This window comes from Schistocerca serialis, chromosome 4 (assembly GCF_023864345.2).
Source record: "Schistocerca serialis cubense isolate TAMUIC-IGC-003099 chromosome 4, iqSchSeri2.2, whole genome shotgun sequence".
NCBI classification, from domain to species: Eukaryota; Metazoa; Arthropoda; class Insecta; order Orthoptera; family Acrididae; genus Schistocerca; species Schistocerca serialis.
In genome coordinates this window covers 584,314,262-584,341,421 of record NC_064641.1, presented here as the reverse complement: position 1 = coordinate 584,341,421, position 27,160 = coordinate 584,314,262, and the positions used below count along the sequence as shown (strand labels likewise).

Genomic DNA, 27,160 nt, shown 5'->3' with positions numbered 1-27,160 from the left:
ACCTATTCATGGGTCGCCTAGAGGAAGCCTTCTTGGTTACCCAGGCCTGCCAACCCAAAGTTTGGTACAGATTTATTGATGACATCTTCATGATCTGGACTCACAGTGAAGAAGAACTCCAGAATTTCCTCTCCAACCTCAACTCCTTTCGTTCCGTCAGATTCACTTGGTCCTACTCCAAATCCCACGCCACTTTCCTTCATGTTGACCTCCATCTGTCCAATGGCCAGCTTTACACGTCCGTCCACATCAAACCCACCAACAAGCAACAGTACCTGCGTTATGACAGCTGCCACCCATTCCACATCAAACGGTCCCTTCCCTACAGCCTAGGTCTTCGTGGCAAACGAATCTGCTCCAGTCCGGAATCCCTGAACCATTACACCAACAACCTGACAACAGCTTTCGCATCCCGTAACTACCCTCCCGACCTGGTACAGAAGCAAATAACCAGAGCCACTTCCTCATCCCCTCAAACCCAGAACCTCCCACAGAAGAACCACAAAAGTGCCCCACTTGTGACAGGATACTTTCCGGGACTGGACCAGACTCTGAATGTGGCTCTCCAGCAGGGATATGACTTCCTCAAATCCTGCCCTGAAATGAGATCCATCCTTCATGAAATCCTCCCCACTCCACCAAGAGTGTCTTTCCGCCATCCACCTAACCTTCGTAACCTGTTAGTTCATCCCTATAAATCCCCAAACCACCTTCCCTACCCTGTGGCTCCTATCCTTGTAACCGCCCCCGGTGTAAAACCTGTCCCATGCATCCTCCCACCACCACCTACTCCAGTCCTGTAACCCGGAAGGTGTACACATTCAAAGGCAGAGCCACGTATGAAAGCACCCACGTGATTTACCAACTGACCTGCCTACACTGTGATGCATTCTATGTGGGAATGACCAGCAACAAGCTGAGCATTTGCATGAATGGACACAGGCAGACAGTGTTTGTTGGTAATGAGGATCACCCTGTGGCTAAACATGCCTTGGTGCACGGCCAGCACATCTTGGCACACTGTTACACCGTCCGGGTTATCTGGATACTTCCCACCAACACCAACCTATCCGAACTCCGGAGATGGGAACTTGCTCTTCAATATATCCTCTCTTCCCGTTACCCACCAGGCCTCAATCTCCGCTAATTTCAAGTTGCCGCCACTCATACCTCACCTGTCATTCAACAACATCTTTGCCTCTGCACTTCCGCCTCGACTGACATCTCTGCCCAAACTCTTTGTCTTTAAATATGTCTGCTTGTGTCTGTATATGTGTGGATGGATATGTGTGTGTGTGTGCGAGTGTATACCCGTCCTTTTTTCCCCCTAAGGTAAGTCTTTCCACTCCCGGGATTGGAATGACTCCTTACCCTCTCCCTTAAAGCCCACATCCTTTCGTCTTTCCCTCTCCTTCCCTCTTTCCTGATGAGCCAACAGTTTGTTGCGGAAGCTTGAATTTTGTGTGTATGTTTGTGTTTGTTTGTGTGTCTATTGACCTGCCAGCGCTTTCGTTTGGTAAGTCACATCATCTTTGTTTTTAGGTATATTTTTCCCACGTGGAATGTTTCCCTCTATTTTATATATGCATCATTTGTTGCAGGTCATGGTTGACATTTCACATGTGGCTGAACACTTCCTGTTTCCTTAAATATCGTAACTATCCGGCAAATGGTCCGGACACTTGGATGATGTCGTCCAGGATACCGAGCAACATACATAGCACACGCCCGTTGGGCATTTTGATCACAATAGGCATACATCAACACGATATCGACCTTTTCTGCAATTGGTTCAAATGGTTCAAATGACTCTGAGCACTATGGGACTTAACATCTATGGTCATCAGTCCCCTAGAACTTAGAACTACTTAAACCTAGCTAACCTAAGGACATCACCCAGTCATCACGAGGCAGAGAAAATCCCTGACCCCGCCGGGAATTGAACCCGGGAACCCGGTCTGCAATTGGTAAACGGTCCATTTTAACATGGGTAATGTGTCATGAAGCAAATACCGTCCGCACTGGCGGAATGTTACGTGATACCATGTACTTATACATTTGTGACTATTACAGTGCCATCCATCACAAAGTGAAAAAAGCGGTCCAACTAAAACATTCATATTTCTTTACGTACTACACGAATATGTAATAAAAAATGGGGGTTCCTATTTGTAAAAACCTATGGCAGCGTCATCTATCGGGCCAACCATAGCGCCATCTTGTTTCCCCCTTCAAACTAGACGAGTTTTGTTCTTAGTAGTTTTTTTTGTTTGATGCTTATTTCATGAGATATTTGACCTGGTCACTAACAATGGACCACTATATATATATATATATATATATATATATATATATATATATATATATATATATATATATATATATATATATAAAAATAGAGGGAAACATTCGACGTATGAAAAATATATCTAAAAACAAAGATGATATGACTTACCAAATGAAAGTGCTGGCAGGTCGACAGACACACAAACAAACACAAACATACACACAAAATTCAAGCTTTCACAACAAACTGTTGCCTAATCAGGAAAGAGGGAAGGAGAGGGAAAGACGAAAGGATGTGGGTTTTAAGGGAGAGGGTAAGGAGTGATTCCAATCCCGGGAGCGGAAAGACTTACCTTAGGGGGAAAAAAGGACGGGTATACACTCGCACACACACACATATCCATCCACACATATGTGTGGTCCATTGTCCATTGAGATATATATAGTGGTATATATTGTCCATTGATAGTGACCAGGTCAAATATCTCATGAAATAAGCATCAAACAAAAAAAGCTACTAAGAACAAAACTCGTCTAGCTTGAAGGGGGAAACAAGATGGCGCTATGGTTGGCCCGCTAGATGACGCTGCCATAGGTCAAACAGATATCAACTGCATTTTTATAAATAGGACAATGGACCACTACATTTTTTATTACATATTCGTGTAGTATGTAAAGGAATATGAATGTTTTGGTTGGACCGCTTTTTTCACTTTGTGATGGATGGCACTGTAATAGTCACAAATGTATAAGTACATGGTATCACGTAACATTCCACCAGTGCGGACGGTATTTGCTTCATGATACATTACCCATGTTAAAATGGACCGTTTACCAATTGCAGACCGGGTTCCCGGGTTCAATTCCCGGCGGGGTCAGGGATTTTCTCTGCCTCGTGATGACTGGGTGTTGTGTGATGTCCTTAGGTTAGTTAGGTTTAAGTAGTTCTAAGTTCTAGGGGACTGATGACCATAGATGTTAAGTCCCATAGTGCTCAGAGCCATTTGAACCAATTGCAGAAAAGGTCGATATCGTGTTGATGTATGCCTATTGTGATCAAAATGCCCAACGGGCGTGTGCTATGTATGTTGCTCGGTATCCTGGACGACATCATCCAAGTGTCCGGACCATTTGCCGGATAGTTACGATATTTAAGGAAACAGGAAGTGTTCAGCCACATGTGAAATGTCAACCATGACCTGCGACAAATGATGATGCCCAAGTAGGTGTTTTAGCTGCTGTCATGGCTAATCCGCGCATCAGTAGCAGACAAATTGCGCGAGAATCGGGAATCTCAAAAATGTCGGTGTTGAGAATGCTACATCAACATCGATAGCACCCATACCATATTTCTATGCAGTAGGAATTGCATGGTGATGACTCTGAACGTCGTGTACAGTTCTGCCACTGAGCACAAGAGAAATTACGGGACGATGACAGATTTTTTGCATGCATTCTTTTTAGCGACGAAGCGTCATTCACCAACAGCAGTAACGTAAACCAGCATAATATGCACTACTGGGCAACGGAAAATCCACGATGGCTGTGACAAGTGGAACATCAGCGACCTTGGCGGGTTAATGTATGGCGTGGCATTATTGGAGGAAGGATAATTGGCCCCCATTTTATTGGTGGCAATCTAAATGGTGCAATGTATGCTGATTTCCTACGTAATGTTCTACCAATGTTACTACAAGATGTTTCACTGCTTGACAGAATGGCGATGTACTTCCAACATGATGGATGTCTGGCACATAGCTCACGTGCGGTTGAAGCGATATTGAATAGCATATTTCATGATAGGTGGAGTGGTCATCGAAGCACCATACCATGGCCCGCACATTCGCCGAATCTGATGTCCCTGGATTTCTTTCTGTGGGGAAAGTTGAAGGATATTTGCTATCATGATCTGCCAAAAATGCCTGACAACATGCATCAGCACATTGTCAATGCATGTGCAAACATTACGGAAGTTGAACTACTCTCTATTAAGAGGAATGTCGTTACACATATTGCCAAATGCATTGAGGTTGACGGATATCATTTTGAGCATTTATTGCATTAATGTGCGCATGCATTCTCAGAAATGATAAGTTCACAAAGGTACATGTATCACATTGGAACAACCGAAATAAAATGTTCAAACGTACCTACATTCTTTATTTTAATTTAAAAAACCTACCTGTTACCGACAGTTCGTCTAAAATTGTGAGCCATATGTTTGTGATTATTACATCGCCATCCATCACAAAGCGAAAAAAGTGGTCCAACTAAAACAGTCATATTTCTTCACGCACTACACGAATATGTAATAAAAAATGGGGGTTCCTATTAAAAAAAGTGCAGCTGATATCCGTTTGACCTATGGCAGTGCCATCTAGTGGACCAACCATAGCGCCATCTGGTTTCCCTCTTCAAGCTACTTTCGTTCTTTGTAGTTTTTTCGTTTGTCGCTTATTTCGTGAGATATTTGGCCTGGTCACGATCAATGGACCACCCTGTATTTATAATGAATAAAAGTTTGAAGGTCAATCATCAGTGAATCAGTGGAAATATAACTTGAATATCTTATGACCCAAGATGGCAGTTTCCAGTGAATGTGGGACGTGATGATAGAAAAACTTCATGCTCTGCATGATTGGCATCGTCTTGTGACCTTACCATTGTAAATCAATCATTTTGATATCAAGATGCAAGCTTTCACCATGGAGGCCGTGGAGAACTGCATACAGACATACAGGAGAAGTGTGTGCGCTCAAACAATGCATGAACAGTGCCAAATAGGACACTAAGCATGTGCCGGCGGGGTGTTAAATAGGGGAGCTTAGTGTTTTGCTCATCGGTATTCACCTGAGGATGGCCAGAAGATTCTGCACCAAAGTATTGCACCAGTGAGTTGAAGACATCTGGCAGTTCCGAAATTTTATAGAACAATCTGTACACTGGGATAATTTTAAATTTCACATCAATCTGTTTACTTTGTTAGCAAATTTGGGGGTAAGTGTGGAGAGTCTTGTGATTCAAAGTTGATAATGTAGTCCAAAATATTTTTATCTACCATGATGCCACTTCCAATGTGGAGTGTGTTTTTCATATTTTCTTGTCTACCTTTCCTTTCTATATTCTGAAGCCCCCAGAATCAAAACATATTTATTGTCATGTTCCATGTTCTTGTTCTTGAATGGCTTCAATTCACCACTTACTGTGGAATAGTATAAGTAATCACTGATTAATAAAGAATCTTGAATATATAAAATAGAAATTTTTTTTTCCCTTCTAATTAAATTTCATGGAGACCTACTACATGAGAATGTGAAAAATTGCAATAAATAGAGAGGGAGTTGTCTGGGCTAAAGAAGACAAATTGTGAAAGCTGAATGCCTAGCATTCGCATATGATCAGATATTACTAGCTAAATATTTTTGACTTGACGCTCACAATAATTTGTGAGATTATTTCCATTCATGCAGAGGTACCTTGCCACAAATGATGATGGTGATGATGATGTTGTGTTCTGCCCATAAGGCAGGTCCATCACTGCAGGTTCAGTATTCGTCAGGGTTCACAGTTTCCTGTCATCCTTTTGGTAACTGCATATAAAGCACTTATCTGGATGCTGTCAGTTAATTGGTTTCTTTCTTAGGTCCTCTTCCCAGTCAACATTTCTCCTAGTGCATCCTTCATTATGAGGTTTCTTCTTATCCAGTGTCTTAGCTGTCTTTTCCTCCTTTTAATTGTTTTCAGTATTTATCCTCTGTGTAACACAGCATAATATCTTATTAACCTGTCCTTTTTACACCTTCCATTCTTTCCCAAATCCACATCACAAAAGTCTCTTAATCATTTCTTCTCTGTTGGTCACATGTGTCCATGTTTGGCAAATACGGGTCAGCATTTCATAAAAACACTTTACTAATCTTTTATTCATGGCATATTTAATAGACCACTGAAAATGCACTTCCCTATGTAAAACATTTGTTTTGCAGTAGCTAACTTTGTCTTTATTTCTTGATTACATGTCATGTTATTGGTTATTTTACACACTAGATACTTCGGGTTATGGATATGTTTCACTAACTCAACGTGAATTTTCACTTTCATATTCCATGAGTGTAGATTAAATCTGAAGAAACTGCAAAAAGGTGGGAATTTAAGGAGATGGGACCTGGATAAACTGAAAGAACCTGGGGTTGTACAGAGTTTCAAGGAGAGTTTAAGGGAAAATTTGACAGGAATGGGAGAAAGAAATACAGTAGAAGAAGAATGGATAGCTTTGAGGGATGAAATAGTGAAGGCAGCAGAGGATCAAATAGGTAAAAAGACGAGGGCTAGTAGAAACCCTTGGGTAACAGAAGAAATATTGAATTTAATTGATGAAAGGAGAAAATATAAAAATGCAGTAAATGAAGCAGGCAAAATGGAATACAAACGTCTTAAAAATGAGATCGACAGGAAGTGCAAAATGGCTAAGCAGGCATGGCTAGAGGACAAATGTAAGGATGTAGAGGCTTATCTCACTAGGGGTAACATAGATACTGCCTACAGGAAAATTAAAGAGACCTTTGGAGAAAAGAGAACCACTTGCATGAATATCAAGAACTTTGATGGAAACCCAGTTCTATGCAAAGAAGGGAAAGCAGAAAGGTGGAAGGAGTATATAGAGGGTCTGTACAAGGGCGATGTACTTGAGGACAATATTATGGAAATGGAAGAGTTTGTAGATGAAGATGAAATGGGAGATATGATATTGCGTGAAGAGTTTGACAGAGCACTGAAAGACCTGAGTTGAAACAAGGCCCCCGGAGTAGACAAAATTCCATTAGAACTACTGCCAGCCTTGGGAGAGCCAGTCCTGACAAAACTCTACCATCTTGTGAGCAAGATGTATGAGACAGGCGAAATACCCTCAGACTTCAAGAAGAATATAATAATCCCAATCCCAAAGAAAGCAGGTGTTTACAGATGTGAAAATTACCGAACTATCAGTTTAATGAGTCACGGCTGCAAAATACTAACGCAAATTCTTTACAGACGAATGAAAAAACTGATAGAAGCCGACCTCGGGGAAAATCAGTTTGGATTTCGTAGAAATGTTGGAACACGTGAAGCAATACTGATCCTACAACTTATCTTAGAAGAAAGATTAAGAAAAGGCAAACCTATGTTTCTAGCATTTGTAGACTTAGAGAAAGCTTTTGACAATGTTGATTGGAATACTCTCTTTCAAATTCTGAAGGTGGCAGGGGTAAAATACAGGGAGCGAAAGGTTATTTACAATTTGTACAGAAAGCAGATGGCAGTTATAAGAGTCAAGGAGTATGAAAGGGAAGCAGTGGTTGGGAAGGGAGTGAGACAGGGTTGTAGTCTATCCCCGATGTTATTCAATCTGTATATTGAGCAAGCAATAAAGGAAACAAAAGAAAAGTTTGGAGTAGGTATTCAAATCCATGGAGAAGAAATAAAAACTTTGAGGTTCGCCGATGACATTGTAATTCTGTCAGAGACAGCAACGGACTTGGAAGACCAGTTGAACGGAATGGACAGTGTCTTGAAAGAAGGGTATAAGATGAACATCAACAAAAGCAAAACAAAGATAATGGAATGTAGTCGAATTAAGTCAGGTGATGCTGAGGGAATTAGATTAGGAAATGAGACAATTAAAGTAGTAAAGGAGTTTTGCTATTTGGGGAGCAAAACAACTGAGGATGGTCGAAGTAGAGAGGATATAAAATGTAGACTGGCAATGGCAAGGAAAGCGTTTCTGAAGAAGAAAAATTTGTTAACATCGAGTATAGATTTAAATGTCAGGAAGTCGTTTCTGAAAGGATTTGTATGGAGTGTAGCCATGTATGGAAGTGAAATGTGGACGATAAACAGTTTGGACAAGAAGAGAATAGAAGCTTTCGAAATGTGGTGATACAGAAGAATGCTGAAGATTAGATGGATAGATCACATAACTAATGAGGAGGTATTGAACAGAATTGGGGAGAAGAGGAGCTTGTGGCACAGCTTGACTAGAAGAAGGGATCGGTTGGTAGGACATCTTCTGAGGCATAGAGGGATCACCAATTTAGTATTGGACGGCCACGTGGAGGGTAAAAATCGTAGAGGGAGACCAAGAGATGAATACACTAAACAGATTCAGAAGGATGTAGGCTGCAGTAGGTACTGGGAGATGAAGAAGCTTGCACAGGATAGAATAGCATGGAGAGCTGCATCAAACCAGTCTCAGGACTGAAGGCCACGACAACAACACAGTTCCATGAGTGCCTTGTAAAAATCAGTCTTAGTCTTTTTACATTGATCTCCATTTCATATTCATCACAGCTGCTGCCCAGTTCTTTCTACACAGTGTCAATTACCTTTTCAGTTTCACTCAGTAATAACATATCATCTACAAATCTTATACATTTGATCTACATCTACATGATTACTCTCCAATTCACAGTTAAATGTCTGGCAGAGGGTATATCGAACCACCTTTAAGCTGCTTCTCTACTGTTCCACTTCAGCAGCGCACGGGGAATGCGAACAAATTAATCTTTCAGTGCAAGCTCTGTTTCCTCTTATTTTATTGTGATGATAATTTCTCCCCGTGTAGGTGGCGCCAACAAAATATTTTCGCTCTCTGACTATTGAAATTTCATGAGAAGGCCCTGCCACAGTGAAAAACATCTTTGCTTTAATGACTGCCACCCCAGTTCATGTATCATATCTGTGGCACTCGCTCCCCTATCTCATGATAACACAAAACAAGCTGCCGTTCTTTCAACTTTTTTGGCGTCCTCTGATAGGGACAGGCTTTCTGATGTGGACCCCACCCCGCCCAGCAATACTCCAGAAGAGGGTGGAAAATCGCAGGATAAGGAGTCCCTTTAGTAAGCCTGTTACATTTTCAGTGTTCTGCCAATAAACACAGTCTTTGGTTTGCTTTGTCCTCTACATTATCTGTGTAATCACTCTTGATTTACATTATTCATAATTGTAATCCCTAGTATTTAGTTGAGTTTACAGCCTATGGATTTGTGTGATTTATCTTGTAACAAATTTAGTGGAATCTTTTTAATGCTCATGTGGAAGTATTAACACTTTTTATGATTTATAGACAGTTTCTACTTTCTGCACCATACAGATAATTTGTCTAAATCATATGATCATCTGATGACATTACATGAGGGTAAAGGACAGCATCATCTGCAAACAATTTAATAGGACTGCTCAGAATGTGTCCTATATCGTTTATGTAGATCAGGAGCAACAGAGGGCCTAAAATACTTCCTTCGGGAATGCCAGTTATTACTTCTGTTGTACTTGATGACTTTGTGTCAGTTATTATGAACTGTGACTTTCTGACAGGAAATCGTGAATCCAGTCACACAACAGAGATTATACTCCATAGGCATGCAATTTAATTAGGAGTCACTTCTGAGGAAAAGTATCAAGAGCCTCCTGCAAATCTAAAAATATGGGATCTCAGTTTGATGTTCCCTGTTGACATCACTCATTACTTCATGAGAATAGAGAGCTAGTTGTGCTTCACAAGAACAATATTTTCTGACATCGTTCACTGTTTGTCAATAAAATTTGTCCTTCAAGGTGATTCATAATGTTTGAGCACAGTATGCAAGTGGGTACCCAAAGAAAACGCAAAATATTTGTTAAAAGCTATATATTTTCAAATTGTTTACAAAACAACCGTATCCCCTTCAAAATACTCTCCATTACAACTAATACATATGCCTCACCAGTGCTTCCACTGTTCGAAACATTTCTTGTAGTCATCTTTAGAAATGGCTAACAGTTCCTCCCTCGTATTTTCCTTGTCTTTTTTAGTTTTGTCAAGTCGGTGTCTTTTCATGCCCCCTTTTCATACATGGAAATAAGAAAAAGTCACTCAGAGCCAGGTAAGGTGAGTAAGGTCTGTGTGGCAGTGGAACCGTGCCATTTTTAGCCAAGAACCGTCTAACAGATATGTCTGTGTGTACAGGTGTGTTGTCAAATTGGAAGAACCAGTCTCCTGTCTGCCAAAATCTTCTGTTGAAATTCGCTGAACCAAGCTCCAAGGTAAACCACTCATCTCCAACAGTTGATCAGTTGTCTGTTGATGAACTGAACAAAAGTTCTGAATTTTTTCAACATTTTCGTTGATTTGGGCAGCTGATAGACATCCAGATTGAGGATTGTCATCAGTCGACATGTCGTCATCTTTAAATTAACTAAACCACTTCTACCTTTGAGTTTTTCCCATAGTGTCATATTGGCAAACTGTTTTCAACATCAAAACAGTTTCAGCAGCATTTTTATCAAGTAGAAAACAAAATTTCACTGCTTCATGTTGTTCACTTAATCTTGCCATCATATAAAACAAAACACTGCTAGGAGAAACAATCAATGCAGGTGAACAGAACAAGCCATGTTGACAACATAGGCAGCACTGAACTGGGGCAATGAATTGCATTATATACGCCTGACAGCAGAAATGCGTACTACACAAACTCTACCTACGGCAATGTTATTCCTCTTTTTGTGGGTAGCCCCTCGTATGTTCCAAAATCCTACAGCAAATCGCAATTAATGATATGGGTCTGTAATATAGCATATTAGTCCTATTTCCTTTCTTTTGTATTAGTACGACTTGTGCAACTTTCCAATCTCTGGGTGTGGATCTTTCTATGAGTGAGCGGTTGTATATGATTGCTAAGTCTGGAGCTATTATATCAGCATACTCTGAATGCAACCTGACTGGTACACAATAAATCTGGACAGGAAGCCTTGCTTTTCTCAAGTGTTTTAAGCTGTGTCGCTACATCCAGGATATATAGTTCTAAGTTACTCATGTTGTCTGTTGTTCTTGATTCAAATACTGGAATATTTGCTTCATCTTCTTCCTGTGAAGGAATTTTGTAAAACCGTTTAATAGTAACTCTGCTTTAGTGGCACTTTCATTAATAACACCATCATTGTTATTGCACAGTGGAGGTATTGATTGCATCTTGCCACTGGTGTACTTTAAGTATGACCAGAATCTCTCTGGGTTTTGTTCCAGATTTTGAGACAGTTTCATTGTGGAAACTATTAAAACCATCTCACATTCAAGTTCATATTAAATTTCAACGTTCTGTAAAACTTCTCCGATCTTGTGGGTTTTGTGTTGTTTAAAATTTGACTTGCATTTTTTGTTGCTACTGCAATAGTGTTCTGACCTGTTTTGTTTGCCATGGGGGATCAGTAGCAACTCTTATTAATTTATTTGGTAATTATCTCTCAATTGATATTGATACAATTTCATTATTGATACAATTTCATTGAATTTAAACCACATCTGGTCTGCATTTACACAGTCAGATTGGTAGGAGTGGAAACTGTTTTTTAGGAAGCTGTCAAGTGAATTTTTATTTTCCTTTTTAAATAGATGAACGTTGCATTTATTTTTGGTGGGTTTGGATGTTGTGGTATTCAGTCTAGTTACAACAACCTTGTGGTCCCTCGTCTTTTTATCTGTCATGATGTCCCATATTTGGCCAGGATTATTTGTTGCTGTGAGGTCAAGTATGTCTTCACAATCATTTACACTCTGAGTGGGCTCATGAATTAGCTGTTCAAAATAATTTTCTGAGAAGGCATTCAGTGCAATTTTGGACAGTGTCTTATGTCTACTACTGACATTAAACATGTATTTTTGCCAACATATCAGAGGTAGATTGAAGTCAACATCAACTATAATTTTATGAGTGTGTTATCTTTTTGTAGTGACACTCAAAAGTTTTCTTTCAATGGTTCAGCAACTTTTTCATCTGAGCTGGGGGTTGATAAAAGAACCAATTATTAATTTATTCCTGTTGACAAATATAATATCTACCCTTACTGACTCACAGGAACTATCTACTCCAATTTCACTAGAAGGTAAACAACTTCTAGCAGCAATAAACATTCCACCACCAACTGTATTTAATTAACCCTTTTTGAACATGCTTAAGTCTTTTGTAAAAATTTCAATTGAATTTGTTTCCGGCTTTAGCCAGTTTTCCGTATCTATAACAATTTGAGATTCAGTGCTTTGTATTGGCTCTTGGAGCTCTGGTTCTTTTCCAACAAAGCTATGACAGTTTACAACTACAATATTGATTGTTCATATGTCTGCTCTCTTGTTGTGTTCGTCTGGCACCCTTTTAGACTGAAGCCCTTCCTGCACATTCCCAAGACCCTCTAACCTAAAAAACCAACCAATCCCCTCCACACAGTCCCTACTTCCTGTATAGCCACTTCCTGCATGTAGTGGACTCCTGACCTATTTAACAGAACCCTGAAACCCACCACTACATGGTCACAGAACCACCTGAGCCTCTAATATGGACCCTCCACTCGGGTCTGTATCAAAGGACAGTCAGTTTTGTCGACAGTACTATGAATGGTGAGTTCTGCTTTCATATCGCAAACAAGAGTAGCAGTCTTTATTACTTCAGCTAGCCACCAGAAAGCAGAGAGAATCTCTTCTGATCCCTAGCGATATACATTGTTACTACCAACATGAGCCAGCACTTGCAGGTGGCTACACCCTGTGCTCTTCATGGTATCTGGAAGTGTCTGTTCCACATCTGGAATGGCTCCTCCAGGTATGCACACAAAGTGCACATTGGATTCCTTCCCCTCCATCGTAGCCTTATTCCTAAGGAGCCCAATTACACATCTAACCTTGGAACTCCCAACTACCAGTAATCCCACCCTCTTTGGATGGCCTTCCTCCTATCGTTACACCATCTTTTGTTAGGAGTTGTTTTTAATGACCAGTATAGAGAATCTTTATCTTTTGTAGAAATTACATGTTTCATAATACAGGATTATTGGAAAGGATTGATGAAGTTTCAAATTCCTGTACATTGGATTAAAAAGGAAAAAAAATGGGTTATACTTTGTGAGGCTGACAAGATTGTTACTTATCAGCCACTGAGATGTAGTATTCATTTAAGGAGTAAGAAACATGCAGGCAGAAAAATATGCTTCTTGTCTTGAACTTTTAGAGCCTTCAGATTGTTTCTCCACCAGGAAGAAATGGCAGAACAACTTTATCTGGCCACCCTAGATTTTTTTTTGAGGTGATGACAGTTTGTGGCATTTTGGTTTGTGGGTGTAAACAGCAATAATACTGCGAAACACCATCATCTGCTTTCACACAAAAACCTAAATAAAAACCTATGTCTCTAATTTATCTTTTTTTAGATTTATACTGTCACATACTCATAAAATTGAATGAGAAATCTACCTTGGTCTTTTTTTACGTCTTTAAATAATATTTTAATCAATTATATCTATTGCTAATCAATTCACATAGCTAATCACTGAAATTAGACAGGAGGAAGAATTTCCAGGAATGAGTTAGAGAATTACCCTAACAGTTTGTGGATACAAGTATATTGTTTGAGTGTGCAATGCTTTTTGGTGAAAAGATACTTACCATATTATTACAAGATGCAGGAATGAGAATCTCACACACACTGTAGATTCAAAGTTAATGTAACTCTGAATATCATTTGACAATACTTGCATTGTCAGATCTTTCTGAGTTCAGTATTTGTCCCCAATCAACTCATAATATGATGGTAAACTGTTATGGTTTTCAGTTTTTTCACAGATAATGTTTCTTTTTTGTGTAACTCTCCTTTGCACTTTTACAGGGTGTAAATAAAGTCCGGGAACACTTTCAACTATTTATTGCACAAGAACTGAACATTGTAGAGACGTCATACATATTGCATTATGAAGAGAAATTCTGAAAGTGCTTTTTTACAAACATTTGATATGTGAACCATGAGTGACCCAGCAGATGTCAATAAGATAATCAAATTCTTGCCATGCCCTTCCCAACATGGCATCGTCGACTGACAATCGCTTCCCGTATTCTCTCATGGAGCTATCACGTGGTAGAGGTGGTACATACACAAGATCCTTAATATGTCCCCACAGAAAAAGGTCACATGGAGTGAGATCTGGTGATTGGGGAGGCCATTTCATGAAACAGCTGTCTCCTTCTATAGCACAGCTGGTCCATCGATACAGCAGCTCCATGTTCAGGTACCCATGAACTTCACGATGAAAATGGGATGGAGCCCCATCCTGCTGAAAGATGAACGGAGAGTCTGATTGCATTTGAGGCATAGCCATTGCTGCAAAATGTCCAAGTAGGAATATCCAGTGACAGTGCTCTCAGTGAAGAAGAATGGCCCATACAGTTTTCGACGAGACAAGGTACAAAAAACATTTACCTTTGGGGAATCACATTCAAATTCAATGCGTTTGCGTGGATGCTTTGTACTCCAGATTCGACAATTATGCCTGTTCACTTTCCCATTAGTGGGAAAAGTGGCTTCACCGCTAAAAATTAAGTGATTAACAATGCCATCCCCATCCTCATTCAATTGTTGCAACTGCGAACAAAACTCAAAACACTTGTCTTTGTCATTGTCATTGAGCCATTGCACTAGCTCCAATTTGAATGGTTTCATAGACAGCTTCTGTCGCAGGACTTTCCACACTGTCATTGGAGCCATTTTGAGTTCACAGGTTGCACAATGCACCAATTTCTTTGGACTCCTTATGAATGTGTCTTGTACGTGCTCCATATTCACTTCACTCACACTGGGACATCCGCTTCACTCACACTGGGACATCCACTTCTCTTTGCCAGGCACAAGCAACTCATCGTAACGAATTTGTTATGCCAGTGGTAAATGGCCTTCCTTGTTGATGGCTTCTTACTGAACTTGGTTCTAAACATCCATTGAACAGTTGTAGCACACTTGTTTTTGTCGAACTCCAACACACAGAAAGCTCGCTCCGCAGCTGAACTCGCCATGTTTGCGACTAGCGCTAACTATCGGCAAATTACCAAACTACGCTGTGGTCGTATACATGAAAAAAATCTTTCAGGGTTTCTCTTCAAAATGACATATGTATGATATCTGTACAATGTTTAGTTCTTGTGCAATAAATAATTGAAAGTGTTGCCGGACTTAAAGTACACCCTGTATAAATTGGGTTTTGTATCATTTAGTTGAAGAATTCAAATGGCTATAAAAATGCCAATGCTGATATTTCTCTCCTTCTCTCTCTCATTGTATCTTACGGTGGTCTAAGAACAATTTCTATCAACACTTTCCCCATATATATTTATTTTTGTGGCATTACATCTACAGTTGCAGTTCTGACAACAATATCTCGCAACTGACGTCTTTTACAACTTAAGAAAATATATTGAAATTTCTTAAGGTATTATGACTGTACCAAAAAGAACATTCCCTTGAGAAAATGATGAAATTATTAGATAGAATAACTAACCAGCAGTTTTCTTTAATGAGTCAAACTTTTTCATTGTTGAGGTCCTACTTTCTCTAACACCTTCCCTACATCTTTTGTCTCCCCATAACCTTACAGCAGATGGGTCCATTGTATCCTTATTTCCTCCCTGAGGAAAAAACTAACATTTCCAAAAGCTAGGATTATTTCTTGTACTTTTATCTGTGTCTATCAGAAGTACTAAGAATTTGGCCTCCTGAAGAAGTAGGCTACTGGCAGCCATTCTGTCCTGCAAGAAGATATCATAATAAGATAATATTCCTTTCCTCCCTTTCTGTGAGACAAAGGATGTTCTGCTTCTCAAAACTAGCATTTTTGTTGCCTTTTATTACTCGTATTTCTGCAGTTATGTTGTGTGCAAGAACTATTTTTGATATTATTTGATTCTAGTTTCCAGAGTCCTCCAATTAATTGAATTGTTTCTATCTTTCATCAACTTTTCCTTTCCGTGTAGATCAAATTGTTAAAACATAAATGCTGGAGCTGAAAATCTGAACTAATAGATGTCTTTACCTACTTGCCGCTATCAGTGTGATCATCACTTAGTTTCTTCACCAAGCTCTTCTTCATGTATTTGTTATGGTAGTTATGTTTATGTTTGTTATGTTTATAAGATTTCAGCTGTTTTCTTCTCATTTTAAGATAAAATTCTGTAATTTAATTAGTTTGCAAAATTTTTGTACTTACAGACTGTTCATCGTGGGATTGATTACAGTAAGAGATTGGCAGTTGCTAAAGCTCAAGCAACTGAAGCACTTGAAATGGATTTCAAGCATCGATTGCAGAAATTTAGTTTCCTTGCAAGGTTCAAAGGCCCCTTTGTGATGAATACAAGATCTGCTTTGTGTAAGTGTAGAAATTGTGTCATACAATGTGTCATTCTCCTTCTCTCTCTCTCTCTCTCTCTCTCTCTCTCTCTCTCTCTCTCTCCCTCTCTCTCTCTATTTTTTACTTGATTTAAATATACTAATGCACATGGAGTGAGAGAGGTAACTGTAACATCATAAGATATGTTAATTTTTCATACATATTGTGGCAGCCACAGACAGCACCACAGCAAATGCAGACAACGCACGCAGGACACAGAGAGACACCAGTGCGAGCTAGCAGCTGTTACTCAGTGGACATTTGCATCGTTCTGTGATCTCGCCAGCCACACAGTCCATGTGGTCGAGCACAACACGCGCACCTCACATTCGTGTACGCAAATCGGGTAGCCCCCACCCATTCACTGCATTTCTTGCACTCGCAAATTAAACGGCATGCACAAGATGAGACAACATTCACATGCTAAAGCAGACGTGTGTCCATTGTCTTCCTTGGCCACGAGTCTGTACTGCGCGCTCAGTTACTGAGGAGTGCATACCCTCTGGGATCAGTGGACGAGCCATTTGGCGCAGTCATGTGAGTGCCCCTGTGTATTTGTTATAACTTTTCAGTCTATTTATGTTGCTGAGAATAAATGTGTTGTGCGTTATGACATGTATTTAATTACTGTCAACTCTGTCTACGGCTTGGACTTAATGCATGGGCATGCTAGTGAGCTGGCCCACAGTACGACAGTTTTGAAAGTGACCATGAACCATGCATCTCTTGCTTCAGTAGTGACCCCCACGTGATCGTTTGTAGGCAAAAACATGTGGTGGAAGTCTCAATTGGCATGAGTGACCAGGAATCTTGAGTGGACTCACTTTCAGATGTTGCCTGTAATCTCACACGGACAATATTTATCCTTTTTGTGTGTGTTTTATTTGCGTGTGCCTCAGTACTTTTAGTGTGTCCCTTTTGCATGAGATGTTAATGCAGTAGTACAACGGCGACTGTGGATAATCTTCAAAGGCAACGAGAAGAGCTGTCGGCATGTAATCAGTTGCTGGAAAGCAAGCTGCAGGCAAGGCTGAAGTGCACAGACTCTGCCCTCCCAGAGGCAGCTCATGAAAATTCGCACATGCAAAACAGTGGCACACTGCTGCCCTCTGCCACCACTGGAGCAGCGACCAGCACCAGACCTGTGTTGATTAGGCAGCAGCCCTCCTTTCGACCCAGCGACCCAGTCACGTGCTTTAGTCAAGTGGAGGCAGTTTTTCTAATATCGCAGGTGACCTCGTGAAATATGGACATGTTGTGAACTAACTGCAACAGAATTACACAGCCAAAGTATGGGACATAACAATCACATCGATAGCACAATCCTCCTACAAGTGGCTTAAGGACGAATTGATATGCAGGATTTCATTGTCCAAGGAGCAGCGAGTACAGCAACTGCTGCACCAACAAGAATGCGGCAACCGGAGGCCCGCTCAGTTCCTGCACCACCTATGGAGCCTTGCGCAGTCCAGCATGGTTCCAAATTTGCTGTTGTGCAATATCTGGGTGTGCAGCTAGACACTGTACTGTAGTAGACCTGGCAGAGATGATGCCCAAGACACTGGCAATAGCACCAAGCACGACATCCGCAGCCACCTACGAGCTCTTACCCCCACCAGCGACACACTCCTACCCCAGACCCGGCAACAGATACAGACCATCAGCAACTCATGCAGGACTTGACAGCCCAAGTGACATCACACAGCACACAGGTCGACTGGTTGACATGATCACAGAAGGACGGTAGTAGGTATTGCAGCAGCATCAGTTCAGGCTATGGGTGGCGCAGCTCGCATGGTCAGCACTGCAGCAACAGTCACTTTTAACGATACTCCACTGATGTCAGAGCAAAAGCCTCCAAGTGGCATCTGGTGATATGCCTGCTATAGCAGCGAAGTGAGGAAGTGCTGAACCCCATGCTCACACCCAAACTCGAGCTCTGATCAGACCTAAATGCATCCGCTTGCAGTGCTATATCGAAGTGTCTGTTTGTGGCAGAATGGAGTGGGGCCATGAGGTATCTGGTAGACACGGAGTCCAATTTATCAATTTTCTCAGAACCATTTTAAAAGATCATAGGAAGGCAGAACACTGCCTCACCACGGCAGACAATTACGCCATAAAAATGTATGGTATTTATCATCGGAATGTAGATCTTGGACTACGCCGCACATTCACGTGGAAGTTCACTGTGGCCGAAGTCAACGAGCTGATTCTGCGTGCAGATTTCTTTGGACACTATACCAGTTGATTTCGGATATCACAAGTGCCCAGTTGATTGACACTATGGTGAGTCTGAAGATAGTGGGACAGCAACAACGGGCAGCCTTCTTCATTGTTAAACCCGTGGCATGCTCTGGACCGTTCACATACGTTCCAAATAAATTTTCTGAGCTAACTCACCTGTCTGTGGTGCTGTGGGATGTCAAGCATTCAGTGCTCCACCATATTACCACCACCCCCAGTCCCCCCATCTTGTGCCACCCACTGTGCCTCGCACCTGACAAACTCGCAGTCACAGAGGCCGAGTTTGAGCAATGTTGTAACAAACTGTTGTTCAACCATCGAGCAGCCCGTGGTCTCCCATCTCACATTTGGTGCCCAAAAAGGACAGTTCGTGGCGCCCATGTGGGGACTACCATTTGCAAAATTGAAGGATAGTGCCAGACCGATATCCGGCGCCACATCTGTTGGAGTTGAGCCAAGCCCTGGAAGGTGCGACTGTGTTTGGTAAAATCGACTGCACAAAGGCATACATACAGATCCTGATGGCATCTGAGAAAATAGGAAAAAACCATGATTACTACTGTGTTCGGACTCTTTGAGAGCATGTTCATGATGTTCAGCTTTAGGAATGCTGCCCAGGCTTGGTAGCGCTCCTGGATGGTGTCTTGCAAGGGCTCTCATGTTGCTTCACATACCAGGACAATGTCCTTGTGTTCTCAAAGACGCTCAAACTCCACCACACCCACGTAGCAACCATTTTTCGACACCTCAGCGAGGCTGGCTTAGCTATCAATCTAATGAAATGTGCATTCACGGTTACTGAAAATGAGTTTCTTAGTCACCTTATACATGCATACCTGATCCACACCTCTGCCAGACAAAGTGCAGGCGATTCTGAACTTTCCACATCCGGAAGCTCACAAAGAGTTAAGTTGTTATCTCGTAATGCTGAACATCTACCAGTGCCATCTGTGTAACGCTGCTGCAGTAACCCTTGACTGAAGCACAATATGGCCCCACAGCGAAAGGAAGGGCTCCCATTACCTGACTCAAGAAATGAAGAAAAGTTTTACTGCATCTAAATGGTGCTTCTTGCCCATCCAATACACAGTGCTAAGTTAGCCATCATTGTAGACACCAGCCAGACCGCTATTGGTGCAGTGCTTCAGCAATCTGTTTGAAGACAGCTGACAACCACTCGGCTTCTTCTGGTAGTGCAGCACGCTTGGACTGCATATGACCGTGAACTGCCCGCCATGTATCAGGCTGTGAAATTCTTCCGTTCGTCGGTAGAAGCCCACACCTTCATTATTTTCATTGACCATCAACGTATGACACCAATAACACCAACTGTTCACTGTGCCAACTACAGCAGTTGGAATAGGTCTTCCACTTCGCAACAGATATCTGACACATTCCCAGGATGGCAAATGTCATCGCCAACTGCTTGTCCTGTGATTGTGCAGTTCTCTCCTCCCCAGTGAACTTGGAAGACATTGCACAGGAACAGGAGGATGGTGGAGAACTGGACAACTTCTGACATGAGTCCTCCAGCAGCCGGCATCTAGAACTGGTGCCCATCCCTCGCTCCTCCCAGATTTGCGTCACTGGTTTCTCCAGAAAAATTCAAGTGCAGCGCTTTAGACTCTGTCCACAGGTGATCACATCCCAGTGCAAACAGCACAGAGTCACCCACAGCAGCATGTTTTGTCTGGCCTGGACTCTGGAAGGATTGTCATCAGTGGTCACGCATAAGTTCAGCATGCCAGTGCACCAGAGTCGGGAGAGACACCCACATATCCTGGAATCTAATGGCATGGTCGAGTGTCTTTATCGGACGCTGAAGGTGTCCCTGATGTGCCACGACAGCACCTGGATAGAAGCACTATCGCGAGTGACACCAAAGGAAGAGATCAGCGTCTCACCTGCAGACCTCGTCTACTGTCAGTTGCTCTCCATCCCTGGAGAAGTCAAGGAGGAAGTACCACTGCCACATGACACCTTGGTGCCACCACTGACAAAATGCCTGCGCAGTCCCGTGAATGGTGTCTGACACACCCACTGATGTGGCACGGTGCCTAAAAAGCCTTTGTCCACATAGACCTACAGTACTGCCTGCATGTGATGCTGTGCACAGACGCGATACAGCCACCATTTCAACTGTCCTACTTGGAACCACATCATGTGATAACCTATGGGGGAAGACGTTGGAGATCGAGTATAATGATATGCTGGCCAAAGTCTCGATCAACAGGGTCAAACCAGCGGTATGTCATGACAGAACCCACCACTGCGCACTTCTACAACCCTGCACAAGACTTGGTAACAGGCAACACTCCACACACAACTGGCCAGGCAGAGCCCGTCCCAGTAGTCGCCCAGGCAGAGCCCGTCCCAGTAGTCGCCAGGTATTCACGTGCACTGCCAGCTGTCACCAAGCAGCAACGTGCTCAGTCTACCCACACTCCATTCAGACAATTGCCCAGATTGTGCCCCACACAGGCTCACCAGCCAGCCCCACCACAACAGCCAGTTGACTACATCTTGCTTGCCAGCCACCGTGTTTGCTTCAAATGCCCCTGATGTGTCATAATAACGTCATGTTGCACACAGCAGCATGCATGCACAGTGCCCGCCACCTTTTATTGAGACCCTGTCACCGACAGGCCATTTCTCCAGCTTACAACAAATCTCCAGTCGAGCTCTGGACTCTCTACACGTGCCACCTGGTATGTCCACCATAGCCCCAAGTGCTGTGTTCCAAGCTCCTACGACACCTCGTTAATGTGTGTTAAATTCTCTGTGTCTCTGCTGCCACAAGTGCCACGACTAGATACGGAGAGGGGGGGGAGGGGGGACCTTTCTTTTTAGGAACAGTACGTCTCTGTGAAAATTTTATTTAGCTTTTTTCCCCACAGTTAACAAGACCTTGTTTGTTTGCATATGAACTGAGTGTGATGAACAGTGCATCTTAATTTTCACCCAAGCTTCATTTCTTACCCTTCATAGCAGTTAACCAGAATTTGTTCATGTGTCAGTGTTCTCCAAGCTGACATCTGCACAGTAGATCTGCAACCACTCATTGCCACAGACAGTTCCCGGACAGCGCTGATCTAGAGGGCTACGCAGAAACAGACCCACTCTACTAGCTTCTTGTGAAGTCGCACACTGCCACTTCAAGCTCGTGCTGACGTCATGCTCCGCTGCCACTGCACTCACACTGACATCACCACAAGTGTGTGAACCACAAACATATGCTGGTCACAAATGGAGCATTTTTACCTCTCGCACCTACCGAGCTTTGCTCACCAAAGGGATCTGTGTGGCAGCCTCAGACAGCAGCACAGCAATTGCAGACAACATTGTCTATGGGCCGACATTCGTCTGAGCATGCCCCTGCTCTGAAGTACAGTTACGCCAAAGCACAGCAATGATGCAGAGCTGATGGGCACGCAGGAGACAACAGGGTGATATGACCCAGGACAACCAGGAGATCCGGGAAAAAACCAGAAATTTTTTCATCCGGGAGAAAACCGGGAAAAACCCAGGAATTTTTTAGAATTTTGGGAATTTCCCATTGTTTTTGTTTTCAGTTAAATTTTTGTAATTTTGACTCGTAAGAACCGATACTCTAACAAAGGATATTAATGTATCTCTCTACTGCAGAATAATACTGCAGCAATAAAACATGAACGAGAGTAAAAACGAAAATAAAACTTCAATTGCAAAGGAAATGCGAAATATACAGGGACAAAACAGTGCTCACACAGGTGTCTGCTATCAGCAAAATGTGTCAAAGGCATTAGGAAGACTATGCAATGCTTCGTAACAACAAATTGCCTCCGATGAGCGTGATGTCACAACTGTTTACATTAGATTCGTTTTAGCAGTAACAAGCGGGATCATGCGCATGTGCAGTTGAGTAGTGCCTTCTACCACTTCTGGCTACAGAAATGTGGCTGTTGGCTGTGTAAGCAGTCACAGCAAGCAGCTAGATGCTACCGGGAAAAATTTTACTGGAGCACCCAAGCTGCCAGATTCATGCATGTGCAGCAGGCCAAGATCTAGGAGGGGGGGGGGGGGGGGGGGGGCAAATTCATATTCTTGAGGGAAAAAACCTTGTTTCACAAAGCGACCAGCATCCAGCGCATGTTAGTCTATCGATTATTCATATGACTTTGAAACGCATTCCTCTCAGTTTTTGAACACATTCTAAGTTGATTTTTGAATGAATCATAAAGTTGATTTGTGAATGCGTGCATAGTGTACATGATGTCTCTGTCAGGGGAATCCTCGTCACATGTAGAAACAAACTTTCCTAAAGACAAAAGGTGCTATACGAGCTGAGTGGAGTAAGGCCGAATGAATGAATGCCAACCGCTGTCTGATTGTGTGGTTGATTGGGTATGCGAATGATGAGTGTTGTTATATTTACTAGCGAAATCCATAGATTCAGACTACAGGAGTGGAAATAAACGAATAACAGGTAAGAAAGATTATGTATTACCTTCTCGGTGTATCCAAGAAAGTGAAATTTTGACAGAAAATTTTTCGCCATGTCACTATACTAATAAGGGCCAGTTGTACAGTACCTGGCTAGCAGCCGAATTGAGTTCTAACGCCTGACCGGAGAATTATCGCGGGATAACTAAACCGGTGATTCTGGCAGAGTTAGTGAAGTTAACCTGCGAATAAGCTTTGACATTGGCAGGAACAGTCACAGAATTAGTGATAGCAAGACTGTTTGTTAGAAAGAGGAAGGAGAAAAAACGGGTACATAACACAAATTATGGAACAATATGAAGATTCCAAGTTTGTATAAAAATTTTGTACTGCTACTTTTCGATTTCATACTTGAGAAGCTGGAGTGTATGAATTAAGTTTGAAACTATTTCCTAACGAAAATCTTTTTGCTTGTAGTAGGTCTAATAGGCGTTTGATATTGGTACATTGTGAATTATATTCTGTTGTTACAAAAAAGACCATTTGTGCCGAAACAGTCTCATTTATTTGATGTGTGTTACAATTGTTGCAGTATTAGAAAGGCCTATTTTGTTTTATCTAGCAGGCGGTGACAAAATAGACGTAATCAGATCGGGAAACCACACCAGTCCTGGGTCCTATTTGTATTAACAACTTTTTCAGTATTAGACAATGACATTTCGACTTTTTATGTAGCAAAACGTTTGACGAATTTTGAGGTAGTAGATTCTTTCGCAGAAAGGAAAGCACGCCATGTAAAGCTGTAGCAAGATTAGAGAGAAAAAATTCTAGGAGCTAAGGATTGAAGAAATGTGTATGTCTTGCTTGTCTCATGCCTTTACTGGGTTTATGTATCCTATATTTAATTTTATATAACACAAAGCAGCAAGTTGTTAACTGATACGAAATAAAGAGTGCAAATTTTCTGAAGAGTTCTTTTATTTAAAAAAAGAGGACAGGATGTCACACTGGCCGACTGTAAGCAGGAGAGGCACCACAGGACATTTAATTTCCACTATTCTGAATATGGTTTGATGGCATCCATTGCAAAATATACATGTTTCAATTACACAGAGCGAAGTACAGTGACTTGCGATACAAGAATGCTGTGTGAGGAGGTGAGGCACTGCACTTTGGCACACTTACGACCGAATAACACATGTTACATTTCCTCGAACACATTTGTTTTATCCATCAAACTCTTCAGAAAGATGTGCGCTACAAAATGAACATATTTTTGAAAATTCGTTTTTTTTTTAATTTTTGACGTCCTATCTCAATCGCTCGAGTGAGTGACGGGGTATTGCCCTGGTTCGGAAATATCATAGATCCGGGGCTGATGTGCAGAGTAGTCTGAGTTAAGTGGGGAAGTGGGTAGTCTCCACGTGACCCGTGTTTACATTTAGTGATTTTGCTGTGTCCTCTTCGTTTATTGCTCTCATGTCAAATGAAAACAAAACAGATTTCTGTGGCCGGGAGCTATAAAGTGAATTACAATACATTCACATAATTGGGGAAGGCTAAAATGTGTTACTAGTTGCAGATTTTATTTTATTTCCACCTTTCTGACAGTCAAGCATTAATTGGTGTGCAGAACAATGAAGTCATTTTTGTCCGTTTGCTAAAGGAATTTTCTTTTATTGACCTTTTCTGCTGAGAAGTGTTTAATTCCACACACTGTTCGCTGCATTTCAAGTGCACATTTTCAACTTGTAGCACGTATGGCATTATGCCATAATAAAGAACCAAACACGAGATAACACGGTACTGGTACTCCAAGAAAATTTACATCCCGAAAACCACATTGAAAACTTAATATTAGGTCGAGGCCTACTTCACTGGGAATCTGGACATACGAATGTGCATATTTTAGTATGGGTAACGAAATTCCAATGCTCTTGGAGTATCCTCTGATGTCTTGTTTCTTTTATGACATAATGTAAGATCTTTTAGTGTTTTACACATACGAGCTCCCTACGACATCGTAGCTGCGCAAGTGCGGTGACGCCTGTCATCTGGCGCTCTCTGGCAACTGCAGAAACGAACCTATTTCTAACAGGTCGTGGGAAAATATTCCGAATGGTGGTTTGAAAAGCGTTACTATCAAAGTACCATTCTGCCAGTTAAACTGGAATTTTGTGCTTGAATGTATGATGAATTTCTTAAATCACAGGGCTTTTCACTCTCATTTAAAAATAAACTCTTCGATGACGAGCCATTTAGATGAATTTTGAGCCCAGAAGATCTGAAATTTATGTCGCTATTAAAAATTTTATTGGCACATTTGTGTGATATTTTTTAAATTGTAATATGCGCATAAAAGACCAACATTATATGTGAAAGCTTAGCTTCTCTTGCAGCGTATTAATCTTATGGACCAATATTACATGTGAAAGCTTTGTGTTTAACATAATGTATATTAATTTAAACCATTAACTTTTTCTGTTTGTGTGTTCGCGCTACTTAACAGTGTTGTTGCTATTGGCTGACTACATCACGTGTCTTAAGCTCTGAATAACTGCTGTCATCGGCTGGCGAGATCACGTGACACGAGCTATGACTGGCTTACAAAGCGCATCGCAATCTCGATTTCAATGCTTCGGAAAGTAACATGTGGTGTTTGGTGAAATTCGAATTTATACTTTTGTAATCCGAAAATATGCAATGTACATGTTAGTGCACATCAAAGATATTTTCAAAACGTGTTTTTTCCCTGTGTTTGGTTTTCGATTGCGCCAGGAAATTCTATGCCCATGCATAAAACTATAATCATTCAAAGGACTGGTAAGTTATACAGTTTCAAGAGAAAACATACTGTGAGTTAACAGGGAAAAAGTATGTTTTCACCCAGGGGAAAGTGTACTTTTAACCGGGAAATCCGGGAATTTTTTTTTCCTTGTCTGCGTATATACCCTGGACAAAGATCCCAGTTTAAGCCTGCTGCTGTTACTCAGTGGACGTCTACATGGTTCTGTGATCTCACCAGCCACTGTCCACGTGGGTCGAGCACTACGCATGTTCCCCATCATCGCATATGCAAATTGGACAGCCCCCAGTTGCTCATTACATTTCTCACACCCATGAATTAAACAGCATCCATGAGACAAAATAACATTTGTACGCTGAGCCAGACATGTGTCCACTGTCTTCTGTGGCCATGAGTCTATACTGTGCAGTGTGCACTTGATCACTGAGGAGTGTATACCTTCAGTGGTCGAACCATTCGCCGCAGCCACACGAGTGCCAATGCGGTCCTTTCCAGTTTAATTATTATAATTTTTCAGTGTATGTATATTGCTGTGAATAAGTGTGTTGTGCATGATGACGTGTATTTAATTACTGTCACCCGTTTCTACAGTTCGGACTTTGTGCGTGTGCATGGCAGTAAGCTGGCTCACAGTATGACAGGTTTGAAAGCGGCAAAGAACCATGCCTTGCTCGCTTCAGTCTAATGGAAATAGCTTTTACGTTATGTTTATGCAGGGTGTATACAACCCGAGAAATCTGAGAAAAACCCGGGAAAATTTTCATCCGAGAGAAAACCAGAAAAAACCTGGGAATTTTTCAGAATATAATAATTCCAATTCCAAAGAAACCAGGGGTTGACAGATGTGAAAATTACCAAACAATCAGCTTAACAAGCCACGGCTGCAAAATACTAACACAAATTCTTTACAGGTGAATGGAAAAACTGGTAGAAGCTGACCTTGGGGAAGATCAGTTTGGATTCAGTAGAAATGTTGGAACACGTGAGGCAATACTGACCATACAGCTTATCTTAGACAATAGATTAAGGAAAGGCAAACCTATGTTTCTAGCACTTGTAGACTTAGAGAAAGCTTTTGATAATGTTGACTGGAATACTCTATTTCAAATTCTGAAGGTGGCAGGGGTAAAATACAGGGAGCGAAAGGCTATTTACAATTTGTACAGAAACCAGACAACAGTT

General features: G+C 41.6%; 1 protein-coding gene across 1 annotated transcript in view; it reads left to right on the top strand.

The window, feature by feature from the left end:
• LOC126474622 (uncharacterized) overlaps positions 1-27,160 on the top strand; it is a 624,438-nt gene that overhangs the window by 513,514 nt on the left and 83,764 nt on the right. The window contains exon 12 of the mRNA XM_050102100.1: positions 16,326-16,482. Within this exon, the coding sequence (XP_049958057.1) occupies positions 16,326-16,482 (157 nt within the window). The remainder of the gene's footprint in view (positions 1-16,325; positions 16,483-27,160) is intronic.